We start from the raw sequence: 16,526 nt of genomic DNA, 5'->3' as shown, positions 1-16,526 counted from the left end.
TAATTAAATAATTACTCTTCTTTGAGTGGGCAGTTTCCCATACTTTAAGAAAATGCTAATAAGAAATTTAACTGAACTAAGCAAACTCTTAGAAAAGAGTTCTTGGTATAAAGAAGTTGATGACCCTTTCCTGTTAACAGACATATCACATCTTGTCCTGTCCCTTGACAGAGCAAAGCGAATACTATGTATTCATACAGGCTATATTTTTTGTGGCTCTTCTTGCACTCTCTTTGACATATCATTCCTTTTTTATACAAAATGAAATAAATTATTTCATTTATTTCCCTGACACTTTATAGTCTAAGAAAAATGATCATTGAAGTAGGGACTCAAACATCTTACCTTCTCCTATCTGACTCAAGAGACTAGAAATCAACTCAACTATACACAACCCATGTGAAGTACAATTGGGCAGGAAAATTACAAACTGGAGCATTAAAAAGTGAAAGAATCTCCAGTTTTTCTAGCCTTCATATTAACGGAAGGTAATAACTGTGAATGGTTAACTATCCAACAGTGTTGCTAAGTTTTTCAAAGGTGCTCTACAGTCTGTGGAATTCAATGCAATACATCAGAGTAAGCAACTTGTCCAACAGGTTGGCTACCCCTAGGTGACAGCTGATCCTGAATGACACCTGCTTGATCCCAGCAGCTAAACTTGCTTGTTTACTTTCGAAAGTCTGACAAAAGGAAAAAAAAAGAACACGCCGAACCTGGTCATTTTTCTTCTTCAAAGAAGGGAACTGTACTAACCTAAACTAACTTTTCAAGTTGCTGTTTCAGCAAGTCACTTATTTATAAAACACTGTAAAGCTGAGAATGACAGAAATGTGGAGTTTTGTGGAGTCTAATTACTGATAAGAACCCCTCGATGGCTCCCTCTCCACATGTTTAAGTTCAGAGAGCGCTCCATTCAGCAGAAAAGAAAGGTCTGGGAAGGGGCAAGGAAGGTACCAGAGAAGATAAAGACCTTCATCTGAATTTTAATGATGATTCAGTAAATCTCTCCTGCTTGTCAAGTATGCACAAAGAAAGTATTCTCAGTGGCAATGCTTATGCCTTCCAAACACAAGCTGACATCATACCCATAATTACACGTGGGACTTTGATAGACTGAATCCTCAGCAGTGCACGGGCATGCATGCGCACGCTTGTGTGCACACACACACACACACACATACACATGAAGGAAAAAACAAAGGAAATACAAGACAGCTGTTAAGGGGATTCATATTGCTGAATCATGACTCATTTTCTTGACTCACTGTTCACTAGGAAATAAAAGGACATAATTTTTTCTCTCTCCACACTAAAGAGTTAGGTATTTTAGAAAGTTTATGCAATGCAAATGTAAGAATCTGGTGAACCTTATTTCACCACAATCACCTGCTTCTTCACTAAAACTGATATACGGGGAACTGAAAACAAGAACAACTGCTAACAACCACTAGAGAGCGTGAAAGAACAGAAAAAAACATAACCAGTTGGTACTTTTCCTCTTTAGAGGCTGCTACAGGTCAAGATTGAAGCAGAAGGGGAAACACAACCGCGCCATCTACATAAAAGGACTCCCAGAGTTTTGAGTGGATAATCAGGTAACTTTTATGAGTAAAGAATTCACCTGACAACTCAGGGCATTTTACATGTCCAGCCTCAAGCCCCTGCCTCTTGGACTGTCCTTCATCTTCATTTTTGTTTGAAGAGTTTTCATTCTTACAGTTTTAAGGAGGATACAAAACAGAATTACACTCGAGAAGTAGAGAGGAGTTCCTGATATGGCGCAGCAGAAAGAAACCCGACTAGGAACCATGAGGTTGCAGGTTTGATCCCTGGCCTTGCTCGCTGGGTTAAGGATTCAGCAGATTCAGCGTTGCCATGAGCTGCGGTGTAGGTTGCAGACATGGCTTGGATCCTGCATTGCTGTGGCAGTGGTGTAGGCTGGCAGCTATAGATCCAATTAGACCCCTAGCCTGGGAACTTCCATATGCCCTGGGTGCGGCCCTAAAAAGCAGGGGGGAGAAAAAGTAGAGAGAAACTGCAACAGGAAAGGAGAAATAACTCCTCTGAATGGGACAAAAGTTTTTATCAACTATAGCCAGATTTTTAATCAGAAAAAAATGTCATAGTGGGAGTTCCCATTGTGGCTCAGCAGTAACAAACTCGACTAGTACCCATGAGGATGTGGGTTCAATCCCTGGCCTCACTCAGTGGGTCGGGGATCCGGCGTTGCCGTGAGTTGCGGTGGAGGTCGCAGACGAGGCTCAGATCCTGCATTGCTGTGGCTGTGGTATAAGCTGTAGCTTTCAGCTCTGATTCGACCACTAGCCTAGGAACTTGCCTATGACACAGGTGTGCCCCCTCCCCCCAAAAAAAGAAAAAAAAAAAGAAAGAAATGTCACAGCTATATTGCACACCTCTTTACTTTCTTTGAAAATTTAATATATGAACTATATGAATATATACTTCATGAAAAAAATTAGAGAACCTATTCTTAAAGAAAAAATCATGAGTGGTATAAATGGGCCTGCCTTCAAAAAAACAATGGTCAGAGAAAATTATTTCACATAATACATAAGAGAGTTTCTTTCCTCATGCCATTCATTTCTCTCTACCCACTCCCTTCCCATTTACAATTTGTCATTGGTCACAAAATGGGCACCTTATTAGCACAGTGTATTTCCCTAACACAGAAAGTATAAGCTTGCATAATCTGACATTTGTATCCAGGAGAGGAAAAGGAGTATGTGTTTCCTTCTAATATTTTCCTCTTTCCAATGCCCGGTAGTGAATTTTATAATGATGAGGTTGATTAATAGTTTCTTTCAAGTTAGGTCAGTAGAATACCAGCAATTGATTAATGACCTGATTGTTTCTTATATGGGGAAATACAGTAAGGCCAAAAGTCCATCTTGATCTATCTATCCATCCATCCATCCATCCATCCACCCATCTAACTATCATATATACACACGTAACACACACACGTATCATGGCAGTCCTTTCACATACTCCACGCAGGATAAAAGACGAGAAAAATCTAAGCCTGTGTAACACAACGTGAACACTGTTCAGCTGGACAGAACATTAGGTTCTCAAACTCACAGCCACCAGTCCTCTAATAAACAGTGTGTTTTAATAATGGATTCAGCAGTAAGACAAACAGTCTCTTGTTTCCTACTGGGTGGAGAACGTGCTTTGTAATTTGGCTTCCGATAGCCGAGAGCAGAAATGAAACTATTCCTTACAACTTACTGCTCATCCCTCGCAGACTTGTAAATCACAACTGCATCTGCACAGACCCAGTTGAAAACTGGAATGAGCAGGTCAAGCTTCAACACAAAAACACTACAACCCTTCACTGTGCTTATGGCCAAATCAAGCTAAGTTGTTCCCAGGAATTGTAAAGAGCCATGACAGATCCTTTTGACAGTGGCTATCTTTACTCTTTAGCTCACTAGAATAGTGTGGCCTCTCTCAACCTCACAATGGTCTCCAGAAAAATGGAAAGGGCAGCAACCTTTTTAGGGACTAAATGAAAATGTATGAAGACAGATGTTCGCTGTCTGTTGTGACTCTCAAGATCCTCCACTTAAGTTACCCTCTAACACATAATTCATGAGATGAAGTAACAGAGGGCCCTTATAAACGGACAGAAACAGAGCTGGACCTTGGATAAGGAAGCAAGTGGTCCAAACAGTTGGATAACTTTAAAATGTTATGTTACATTAAAAAAAATATAAACACAGAGAAGGCAGTGAATATGGGATATTTTGTTTCTAGGAAACAGATAAAAGTTAACCCTAAAAGCTTTACTAAACTATGCAGAAAATTGCTAAGCCCTAAAATTTTTAAAGGAAATTAAAATCAATTTGAGGGTTTTAATTTTCTATATAGATACTCAGAATGTCACAGCTATGTAATTGTTTATATAAAAACAGCATACAAACCACAGTCATCTTCCATAAATAAAAGCTGTTGTTTTGTTCTGATAAATATTTTGTCACATATTTTTGGTTTTGAACAAGAGATATTAACATTGATGACAGCCATCCTCCAATAACTCCTCCCCCTAACATTTCAATCCAAGTTTCTGATGCATTTGGTCTTAAGGCAATAATTCATGGTACTTGACACCAGCATAGACAGTATCGATAAAGTACAGAGCCTAAATGTAGTACCACAAAAAAACTAGTAAAGTGAAAATCAAGAGACCAGGATTTTCAATTCTGTTCTAACTCTGTGATCTTGAGCAAACATGAAATTCCTTAGACTTCAATGTTCTCACTGAAAATGGAGAGTGTGGACTGCAGTAGGTAATCTCTAAAGTCTCTTTCAGATTTAACTTCCAATGAACTGATCAGCTAAGGTTTCTAATTTGTCATGTATTGGCAGAGGATATTAAAACCTGCCTTGGACAAACACACACACACACACACACACACACACACACACAAACAAGCAACGTTCTCATTTGAGCTCTTACTGTTGTCTACAGATCCAACCTGTTGAACTTTCTGAATGATGCAGATTGAGTATGTGCTGCTAAGATTCCAGCAAGGCTATTATGATATTATTGATGGACAATAAATTTTGTCTCCCTTGAAGAGAAATGGGCTGTATTCATTCCCAGGTATCTAAATATTTCATAAAGAATCTGGGGAAGATCCAGAATAATAATCCACTTCAAATTATTAAAAAAAATAGGTAAATGTTGCAGTGTTACTATTTTGCTATGATCATTTCACTTTCAATTTATCTGAATTTCTCAGAAAGCTATTCTTGAGCTGGATTTTGTACTGGATATTGACAGCCTCCACACAACACTCCTGTGAACTCACAGTAATGAAAACCACCATATGTTTTCAAAAGCCAATAATCACAAAAATCAACAGTCCTTGTATTTGTGAAATTAGAAAAAAAAAAAAAACCCACCCATTCCCTTTAAATATATACAAACTTTTAATTTCTATTTCAGATAGACTATAGGATCTCTTACCTGGGGTCTGCATTCTGTGAAGTTTCTGGCTGTTGCTAACATGATCTTTCCGGCATGCCAGTCAGAAACACTTTCTATACCGTACTAGCCCGTGCTCGCTCTCTTGCTTTCTCTCTTTTTTTTCCTCTCACTCTGTGCCTCAAACGGTTTGGAATGCAGAAAAGCCAGAGCCAACGCCAGTCAAACTCAATCCTTTTTTTCCCTCCGCTCCTTTGCTAGAGAGCACGGAACAATAGCCAGTCATCCTTCCTACTCACAGCGCCTCTCTTTCACAGCACAGGGGGCAGGCAACCTCGTTCAGGAGAGGCCATGGGATTTACCAAGCGAGCTAAGTCAACTCCTCTGTCTCAAGGGTGGCTATGTACACCTATGTGTTTTAAGAAGTGATTCACTTTTTAAAGCAATCTATTTCAAAATCTGTCCTATTTTAGGGATAGGAAAATAAAACACATTTTAGAGATTCTTATTTTGAAATGATATGCTGAATTTAAAATATAAACTTTTCAAAGTACAAAAAAACAGGAAATGTCTTCCAGCTGATACATATATATATATATATATATATATATATATAAAGTCTGCTAACACATGTGTGACTATTTTACACTCAGTGCATCGCCTTATCACATTTTAAATTTAGAAATATTTTAGATTTCGAAGATTTTTATTTCTCTAAAACCTTTCTTTCAGGTCTTTTAAAAATTAAGAATAATCAAAAATTAATCTTACAAACAGAATGACTCATAACCAAGTGGTCGAATAGCTATGATGACATTATAGATAATATCATTAGTCTCAGTCATTATTTTGGTTTGTTTAAAAATCTGTTACATTTCTAGGGTCTGTTTTTCCTACACTCCAAAAAAGGAAGGCAGGTCAATGATGTAATCTTCATTATTGGTAATGATGACCTAACACATTATGCAGCTGCTCGGCTGCTGAGGTTAGCATGTCAGGATTGATCATTTAAAAAATTTACTGTTTGGGAATTCCCATCGTGGCACAGTGGTTAATGAATCCGACTAGGAACCATGAGGTTATGAGTTCGATCCCTGGCCTCGCTCAGTGGGTTAAGGATCTGGCGTTGCCGTGAGCTGTGGTGTAGGTTGCAGACACGGCTTGGATCCTGCATTGCTGTGGCTCTGGCATAGGCTGGTGGCTACAGCTCTGGTTAGATCCCTAGCCTGGGAACCTCCATATGCCCTGGGTGAGGCTCTAGAAAAGACAAAAGAAAAAAAAAATTCACTATTTGAATCACTAAGCCGATTCCACCTGCCATCTCAGACAGTACAACAGGACAGACAGGAGAGGAACATGGTACCAATCTGTTACCTATCGTTTAACAAACTGCTGATAGAAACACATATACTCTTTTTACATATTTGTATGTGAACTGTATGTAACAGATCTCTCACACACTCTCTAGACAGACATGTACACGCAGATATGTGTCTATATATACACATACATACGTATTGTGTATATGTGTGAATGTATGTGTCTCTGGCACCCTTGTTTGCCTCACACTTTTCTTTCTAAGTCTCAATGGTTCACATTTACAGTCTCCTTTAATTCTGCCATAATTTGGTTTTGGTTATCTGGGTTCATCCTCTGTCAAGGATCATAATACCCTAATATTGCATTTTCTTCCGCCTTTACTTTGGGTTTCCTATTTCTACTTCAGAAGAACTACTCCTACAGACCCTATTATTGCTACTCAAATAAGAGTCATGAGGGAGAAGGAAAGGCATAAACAACAAGTTATTCAGAAAAGAACAAACTAAGGGTCTGACTACGAAGACTTCCAGACCACAGAGTCCTATCCTGTCCTAAATGAAACAAAACCCCAACAACTCCTACCCTCTTCTCACCCAGGTAAGCTTTAAGCTTTATCATTATTAGTGTCATTTACAATCAACCTTAACATAGTGTAAAGTACAATGACATTATTTTTATTCTTCTTCAGGATAACTCCAAGACATAGGTCATGATTTCCATCATTCTATCCAAGAGTTAGAGTCTAAGTTAGAAACTAAGCAGTGAATCTAAATTATAAGGTAGAAAGATTCTAGCTCAATAGTAGGAAGTCAGAGCCACTGCAAGTGGCTTTCCGAAGGGGCTGCATGTGACAAGAGACGGCTCCCTAACTCTTCCAACACAGGCTGGCAGGCAGTCCGTCTGATGACTAACTGTACTACAGAAGTTCTGTGCTACTGAACCATGCGGGTATTTTGATAATAAGACAGAATAATAGCAATCTTTCCTGAAACAAAGATTCACGTATACATTTTAAGTGTGAGTTTTTCTTCTTAAATGTATTTTAAAATGTTAGAATTTATTACTACTACTTAAAGATGCCTGAAATGGTTCCAAATTCAGGTCGATAATGACATTTTCAGATATCTGAAGGTGAATGATAGAAATAATTTGTGTTCCGCAAAAAGCATTTTTACTAGCTGGGGCTCTGATACTTGAATAAATCTGAGAACCACTGTTGAAACAATTTTTCATAAATCCAAATATTATTCCATTAGTGAACACTCTTCAAAGGGTCTCATACATTGTGTTTGCTTCTTTTTTTTACTCTCCACTAGTCTTTTTATTCTTTATAGCCTTCATCATCACCTAACATTACACTATGTACATCAGTTCAATGTCTCTTTTCCTTACCAGAACATGAGGTAGATGAGGGAGGGGCTCTGTCTTGTTTTGACTTATTGCTAGAGCCCAGAACAGTGCCTGAACTTAATAGGTACTTAGTAATTTGTGGCTGGCTGGATGGGTGCATGGATGGATGGGTGGATGAAATATTATATAGTGTATAATATACATCATATTATGTGTAATAAAATTTAATATAGAAATATATGTAATGTTATAGTAAAATATATTTATATAATATAAAAATGTATTTTTATAAATTGTAATTTATGTATATATTATATAGGCATATATATATTATCTACCATATATAAATGTATAGAGTATATGTCTATATAATACATAACTATAAGTCTATATAATTTTATGACATATGTAAATGCATATCATAAGTATATGTGTATATATAATATACGCATTTGTACATATATAGATATATTTAAAATATAAATATATATAAAATGCAATATTTATATGTATAAATATTACATATCAATATTGTGGGAGTTCCTGTTGTGGCTCAGCAGTAACAAACCTGACTAAGATCCTTGAGGATGAGGGTTTGATCCCTGGCCTTGCTCAGGTGGTTAAGGATCCAGCATTGCTGTAAGCTGTAGCATAGTTTATAGATGCGGTTCATATCTGGTGTGGTTGTGGCTGTGGCTATAGCTGGCAGCTGCAGCTCTGATTCCATCCCTAGCCTGGAAACTTCCATATGCTGCAGGTATAGCCCTTAAAAAAAAAAAATGTGTATATATACACACACACACACACATAATATATAAATATGTTTATGTAATTTATATGAAGATATAATTTCTATGTTTATTAATATATATTTAAATTTTAAAAAGAATATATTTCATTTACCAAACTTTTTGTAAGTACTTAGACTGAGGAGTGGTTTAGAATAACCTGATGACAAGGACCACAGCATATCCACTTTCTGATGCCAGAGCCTAGCACTGTGTATGTCACGTGGCGAAACGAGAATATAAAGGAATTCATCTCAGGTTTATGCAATTTCAAGTAACTAATTGAAGCCAATTGAATTATATAGGAATGGAAAATAGTTATTTCATCATTTACCCAACTAGGACCTACTTATTATAGTTGAAATCCTGATCCCTTGAAGTTGCTTCTTGGAGTTATTACTGTCTACGAACCCACAGCCATGTGTTGTGCTGCCATGGCCAGGGAACCATAGCTTCTGAGGTACAGACTGAAGAGACTGATAAAATCTTAATCTACAACACTAGGGAGGAATTCTCTATGAAGCTGGAAGAGAATGAGTAAATGGCTCACACTTCAGCCATGAGCTCAAGTTGCAAGTAACTGAAATTCATGTCCACGCAGAAAATCTGGCATTGGATAGAAGAGCTGTACAGAGTTTGAAGGAGTTTTGAAGTGATATATATAACTAGAACATTCAATTCAGCACCCAGCATATTCATTTGGATTATATGAGGGCACGTGAGCCATGTTATTTCTGCAAAGAATCACTATGTTGTCAACATGTGGTTTAACATTTTTTTCCTTTGTAGAGTTGGATAGGGTTGTTTTGACTCATTTACCTTACATAGTCATGATCCAGCACGGTATTTAATAATTGGTTTTATTAGGTTAACTGCATGAAAATGCCATTTTTTTAAGTTAAAAATAGTCAACTATCAGCAATGATCAAAGGAATGAGAAAGATTCAAACAGTGAAGAAGTTTTGGAGTAGACAATTTTAAAGGCCTCTTCTAGTTCTTGAATTCCATATTATAATTCAAACATAAATAAGAAATTGGATCAAATTCAAAGTTTAGTCACCACCTTGTCAAACTACGGTCCTGCTATAATTAACATAGCACTCTGTTCTTGTCCTTCTTGGATTTTATATATTGTAAGCCACATAATAAGTGCTTAATAAATATTTGCTGAATAAACAAATGGCTTGAAAATGATATCTATGTGAGTTTCCAAATTCGGTATCAACCTTTTTTTTTTTTTAAGGCTAGGATATTTTTCTAATTATGAAGCAATCAAATAGTATATTTTGTGAACTTTGAAGACTATAGATAGCATACTTTCTCCTACCCCTTACAAAAGTAATTATGGAATTCTGACTTTGGTACAGGTATAGAAGTCATTAAGAAACCCTAAAACTATAGATGAATGATTTTCTAAAAATCAAAGGGCACAAAAAATAAGCTAGCTGCATATAACTGAAAGGTACTGGCACACCCATTTTATTCCTTATCAAATTAACAAAAGAGCAAAACAAACAAACAAAAAAACCTACTGATACATGCCGTCCTCTCTTCCAAGCAGATCTGCCTATCAACAGCAGTCAATAGGTGTGCACCAGACTGCATATACACCAGACTGCATATACACTCCCTCTTTTGAACAGAAGATGATCAGAAACACAGCTTCTTCTAACTATAAACAGTTTCTTTTAATGCCTCCCCATAAACCAGACTGACATTCTGATGTTGTGGTCTTCCCACTGCATTCCTCTTAGAAGTCACACTAGAAAAGGAAATCATTGTTTGTAACTGGAATGACAAACACCAAAGTCACCCACTTATTCAGAAATGCCACTGAAATTCTAATTTTTATTCCTTTTTATACGATGGGACCACAAGACACATTTTTCTTCTGATAAAAAGGCATTCTGAAGACCAGAAGACTTGTGAGTCATATATTTAGTTAGCAAAGTACTCAAAAATGTTTAGAAATGACACATGCCAAACAAGTGACAATTTTGATGGCACACAATGTTGTCACAACTTCTGGCTAGGTATTACGCATTTGCCTTGCTTTTCCAGCTAAGCTGATTTAGTAGACTGCATTTGCTTTCCTGAAATGGCAATTGGCCGGGAGGAAGCATCATAAAGAGCAGGAAAAAAATCACCCTTCAGTCACCCTTCTCCATCTCAGACTCTCATATCAATTGGACCACACTTCAAAGAAAAATAATCAAAATCTATGTGGTAAAATTTAGGAAAATCTTTTTTTCTAGTTTTATTTCAGTGTATGAGTAATAACATACTACCAAAGCAAAAGCATCACTTCTACTTCGATGAAAAAAAAAGTCATTACTAAACAGCAAAAAGCAACTAACAACATTCTGGGATACGGTTGGATATTAATGGATATTTTAATGTGCTCAGAGAGCCAAGGACACGCCTGTGACATTGGCTCTCCTCATTTAAAAGGCGAGCTTCAACTGAACTTTAAGAAAGCCTTCAAAAACTCATTTTCTTCAATGGCTTTGAAAAATATACATAACCATCTGTTAGGCTTGTTGATTTCCTGTTAAGCTAATCTACAGTCACAACTAAAGTACTATTAGTCCCCCTTTCCCATATAATGCAGATAACACTTCGGTTTCAATAAAAATATGTAGGCATTGGATTTTGCCTTAGGTTTAAAGATTATTTGCACATATGGCCTACCGTTTCCATAAATCTACTTAGAAAAAGCAAAGATGTTATATACAGTATAGTCGTCTTTGGCATACCACTGATACAACAACATACACATGTACTATATACTTCAAAATACTACTGCATACTGCAGGTAAAGTCCACTTTGCTCAATTTCCATTATTCTCTTACAAGCAACTGGAGCAAGCTAAAATTTAATAGAAGTCCAAGAGATGAAGCATGATGCAAAGAGGACATCAAAATGGACAAAAGACACATGAAAAGATGCTCAACATCACTCGGCATCAGGGAAATGCAAATCAAAACCACAAAGAGATATTATCACCTTACAAAATAGTTACCATCAAAAAGGCAAGGGACAACAGGCACTGGTAAAAATGTGGTGAAAAAGGAACCTTTATACACTGTTGCTAGGAATATATATTGATCTAATACTATATGGAGGTTCCTCAAAAAATTAAAAATAAATCTATCATACAATCAAGCAATTCCACTACTGGATATATACCCAAAGGGAATGGAAATGGTATTCTTAAGAGATACCTACACACCCGTATTTACTGCAGCCTCATTCATAACATCCAAAATACAGAAACCTAAATGCCCATCAATAGATAAATGGATAAAAAAGATACAGTAGAATATTATTCAGTTATGAGAAAGGAGGATATCTTGCTATTTGCAATAACATGTATGGACCTTGAACACATCATGCTAATTAAGTAAGATAAGTCAGACATGACAGGTACTGGATGACATCACATACATGAAATCTAAAAAAATCAAATTCAAAACAAACAAACAAAACCCAGAGTAAAATGGTTGTCACTAGGGGATTGGTTTGGGGCGATAAAATTGATGTTGATTAAGGGTATGAACTTGCAACAAATAGTAAATAAAGCATAGCACAGTAAAATAGACAAAAAATTTACACAACAATAACGTAACATAATAAATATCGCTACATGGGCAATCATATTACAATATACAAATGTATAAAAGTAAACTCTGTACACCTTAAATTTATACAATGTTATTTGTCAAATACATTCAATTTTTAAAAACATTGTTTTGATTATTTTTAAAAAGAGAATCCATTCCCCAAAGAAAAATTTAAGTTTTTAAGCAAGGAGAAAATTAATCTGTGGTACTTACATTCATTACTTCTAAAAGGTAAGGATGGTGATAGTAATAAAAATTAGACTTTTTATATTCTAGGCTCCAAAAGGGTAATCCTATTCCAGTTTATGATACTAGTTTTATTATATTTTCACTTCCAATATTACATTTTTTTTTTTGGTCTTTTTAAGGACATACCAGTGGCATATAGAGGTTCCCAGGCTAGGGGTCAAATCAGAGCTGTAGCCGCAGGCCTATGCCACAGCAACACAGGATCCAAGCCGCGTCTGCAACCAACACCACAGCTCACAGCAACACCAGATCCTTAACCCACTGAGCAAGGCCAGGGATCAAACCCGCATCCTCGTGGATACTAGTTCGGTTTGTTAACCTCTGAGCCACGATGGGAACTCCCAATATTACACTTTGAAAGACATACATTTCCCCCCTATTTTTTGAGAAGGGTTTTTGTTTGTTTTTTTGCTTTTAAATTCAGTATTTTACTAATTATTCTGATTCTGGGACTTTTTTTTTTTCTTTTCACGTCCCTCCCTTTAACAAAGTCCCATTAGAAGTGTTATTTTACACTCCTTCTTGTTTTATGGTGGAAGGGTGTGAGATGGGGTTAACGGGGAGGTTGGTCTCTTTGGGAGATCTTTACTGTAATATTATCTTATAATACTACATTATTGTATGAGTGTAGTTTACAGTTCATCAAAAGGGTTATTTTTTGAAAGTTCCTATGTAATGGCATGAAATGTTTTTCTTTTTTTAAAAATTGAGAAGAATAATCTGCCAATCTGTTAAAGCCAAGTATAAAACATTATGGACATGGAAAGACAACTTTATAAATAATCAGTTTTAGTTTTAGAAAATACCAGTAAATACAAAAAGTAACTTTCAAGAGATTAAAGTTCTTGTAAATTTCTGCAGATACAGTGAAAAAAAAACCTTTATAGTTGCCAAAGTTCTATGTCATAAGAAATAAATAGATATTCTCCCAGAAAAGGCAAAAACAATGTACAGAAAAGGCAGAGAATTATGGGACAGGGCACAGAGTCAATTCTAAACAAGCAACCCTATAAAAGAAAACATAATATAATTCAACAACACAAACACTGCATGAAAGGATTGATATAATGTGTTGAAAACAAGCCCAAATTTTCCTGTCCATCACAAGAGTAACATATTTCCTCTCAGCAATAAAACAGTACCTAAATTTATTGTTGCTGATGCTAAAAACCAAAGAGGGGAAAAAAATCCCTTAACGATGAAAAATTTGAAAATCTTCTGAGAGGGTTGTTTCAGTGACAGAATTACAATTTTTAAAAAGCCAAGAATCTGGTTTTCAACATATTCAAGAGTTATGATTATCCATCTGTACTATTCTTTAAACCACCTTCAGTAGTGGTTACTATTAACAGATAAATCTGCCCCAGGATATAATAAATTTAGAGAGCTTATGGCTTGGGTCTTTGAACTAATTTAAAACTAAATAATGTACTTAACATGCTGGTCTTAAAATGCCACACTGACAGAAAACATAAATAAGTGGAAAAATAGCTATATTTCAGGGAAGTATAATATTTAAGTGATAATTTCTGGGTGACAAAAATTGGGAGATAAAAGAGAGATCAATAAATCTGCTAAGGAAAGAGTCATTGGTTAGTAGGGGCAGAATCACCCTCCCACCACTAGATCTCTTAAGAGAACATCCAGAGAAATAAGAATAGAGATATTTGTATATAGGAGCTGGAAATACCCTCCCCCCCATATCAGGAAATAAATACAATGGTTTTTATCTCATTGGTGATAGTAAGGCCACAATACTGACTTTACAGATATAGTTTTATCCCTAGAGAAGTTCTAGGTTTGAATTTGTAAAATGTGATTATTATGGATCATGCTTTATCCTGTACTATAGGTTGCTCTATGATTAAAATGATTTCCAATAAACATTCAAAATTTCCTAAAACTTTTATGATACATATTTTAAATTCTATATCATATCCATGCAAAATGAAATTAAAAATATGATGAATTGGAATATGCTGAAAATATATTGTGCATATCCTTATTCAGTGTTTAATTGGACTCAGTATTTATTGAGTGCTATTAAGTGCCAAACATGCTCTCAGCAGAGAAGTTCTCTACATGATACATGAAGTTGCACTTTTTTTTTTTTTTTTTTTAAAGGGCTGCACCTGCTGCATATGGAAGTTCCCAGGCTAGGGGTTGAATTGGAGTGACAGCTGCTGGCCTATGCCACAGCCACAGCAACGCAGGTTCCGAGCTGCATCTGCGAACTACACCACAGCTCACAGCAACGCCAGATTATTAACCCACTGAGAGAGGCCAGGGATTGAACCCGCATCCTCATGGATACTAGTTAGGTTCATTTCTGCTGACCCACAAAGGGTACTACTGAAGTTGCATCTTTAGTAAACTGAATTTCATTCATCAAAGTTTTTCTTAAGGCTGCCAACAGCAACCAGAAAGTATATATTTTGTTTCCGTATTTTCCACTAGATGACTACACATCATTTTTCACTAAATAATAATAAAACAGGCACTTCTCCTAGTGAATTTATTTTTGTAATAGTGAGGAAGATAACTGTTGACAGGATCAAAGGACCAGGAGTATAGAACTCCACCTCTTTTGCTCACCACTCTAAGATGCTATTTGCAGGAGAAAGGACATCAAGATTAAGAGGATAACTTCAGGACTAGATTACCAGGTTTAAATACCAGCTGTGCCATTTACTACTTGGAGAGTTTTGGAAAAGCACAGCCTCAGTTTCATTAAATATTAAAAAACAAACAGGGATAATAGTAGTACCTAGCTCAGTGAATAAAGTACGTAAATATTTACAAAGTGCTTCAAACAATCCACGGCACAAACCGCCATATAAACATTTGTTGAGTAAAATAAAGTACAAATGGTATTTTGTGTGTTTGTGTGAGGGAAGCAGTAAAAAGTGGGGTGGGGGGAGATGAGAACAATTTTTATCATTCATCTCTGATTTAACTTGGCATTCTTTCTCTCAAAAAGCTTCCCTCTCTGTGATAAACATCTTTATGCGTTTCTTCATCTATCAGGACTCACAAGCTATTACCACCTTGGATTCTCTGAAACTGTTTACTTTCCCCTCTATTTATAGAAATGTTTAATTCTTTTACCTGTGAATGCTTCATGTGCCATTATATGGTCTAGAATACATACTCTTGCAAATGACAGTCATGTGAAAAAAATCGGTAAGTTTGTCAAAAAAGTATTCCTCTTAGCAAGAGTACTAGTCAATATTTTGCTCAAAAACACAGGGAATAGCAGAAATAAGACATTACATCTTCCATATTATAATCACAGATATGTTGATAAGAAAATAAATTATCCAAGAAGGGGTACAGATGAAATGTTTTGTGAAATAGTTTCTCAGCAGGTATGTAGGACAGTAGCTTGTAGAATCTTGGGTATAGAGGCCAAGGAGCAACATTAAAATATCACATTAATTATGCTCCTCATACTATGGGCTAGTATTAGCCCAATCTTAGAGACTTATCCAATGAAACAATTTTGAGAAAAGATTGTGCAGGACTGGCCAGTCACCTGATAATAATGCTGTAGAAAGTGGGACTGAAATAAACCAACACATTCACTTTAGCAGTCAACAACATTTATACTTTTCTTGGCACGAATGACTCTGACAACTTAAGGCAACTTAGTCAACAATATTATCAACCAAGATTTATTGAATAAATAATAAATGATGATCCAAATATTGCTGCAGATAGATTTTCCTGTCATGTCAATAGCAAAAAGTACATCCAAAGTGATTGAAGGAAAGGGCATTAAATTCCATTAATTTTTTGGTGTGCACTTCATTTCTGATTACATATTTACTATCTGTGACTTTTTTTTAATGACTGGAGTTGTTCTCTCAAAACATCTGGCATCTTGAATGTCTGTCATAATAAAACTATGCATAATTTGTACTTAAAGTCTGAAATTGAAGTAGCCTACTTAGATGGGTTGTAAAAGTGTCCATGCACTGACTGTTTGGAGTTCAAGATTTCTTAGAGAAAACAGCATAACTGGTGGAGAGAAAGAAACTAAGATTTGATGAGCACCCACTATGTGTCAGCACTCTGCTGGGGACCTTAATTTTAATATTTTAATTTTTACAACCCTGTAAAGTAGTAACTACCATGCTGATTTTACCCATCAGAAGGTTTTTCTTTAAACTGCACATGACTTTATTAAGTAATATATGTACATTGTAGGAAAAATATCAACTATACTTAAAATTAAA

At 36.0% G+C, this 16,526-nt stretch overlaps 1 protein-coding gene across 14 annotated transcripts in view; it reads right to left on the bottom strand.

The window, feature by feature from the left end:
* RASAL2 (RAS protein activator like 2) overlaps positions 1-16,526 on the bottom strand; it is a 388,065-nt gene that overhangs the window by 145,212 nt on the left and 226,327 nt on the right. For 4 of the 14 annotated variants that reach the window (XM_005667786.4, XM_084977755.1, XM_084977762.1 and 1 more), the window contains exon 1: positions 5,000-5,270. The exons of the other annotated variants lie outside the window; for them this stretch is intronic. In XM_005667786.4, coding sequence (XP_005667843.1) covers positions 5,000-5,012 — 13 coding nt within the window. In that variant the 5' untranslated portion in view covers positions 5,013-5,270. Of the gene's footprint in view, positions 1-4,999; positions 5,271-16,526 lie in introns of those variants that run through there. 14 annotated transcript variants of the gene reach the window in all.

This window comes from Sus scrofa, chromosome 9 (assembly GCF_054392235.1).
Source record: "Sus scrofa isolate SSC_HxYL_T2T_F1_AM1 chromosome 9, Sscrofa_HxYL_maternal_Yorkshire_Landrace_v2.0, whole genome shotgun sequence".
Classification (NCBI taxonomy): domain Eukaryota; kingdom Metazoa; phylum Chordata; class Mammalia; order Artiodactyla; family Suidae; genus Sus; species Sus scrofa.
Note: the sequence above shows the minus strand (reverse complement) of the source record. Positions and strands in the feature narration are given on the sequence as shown.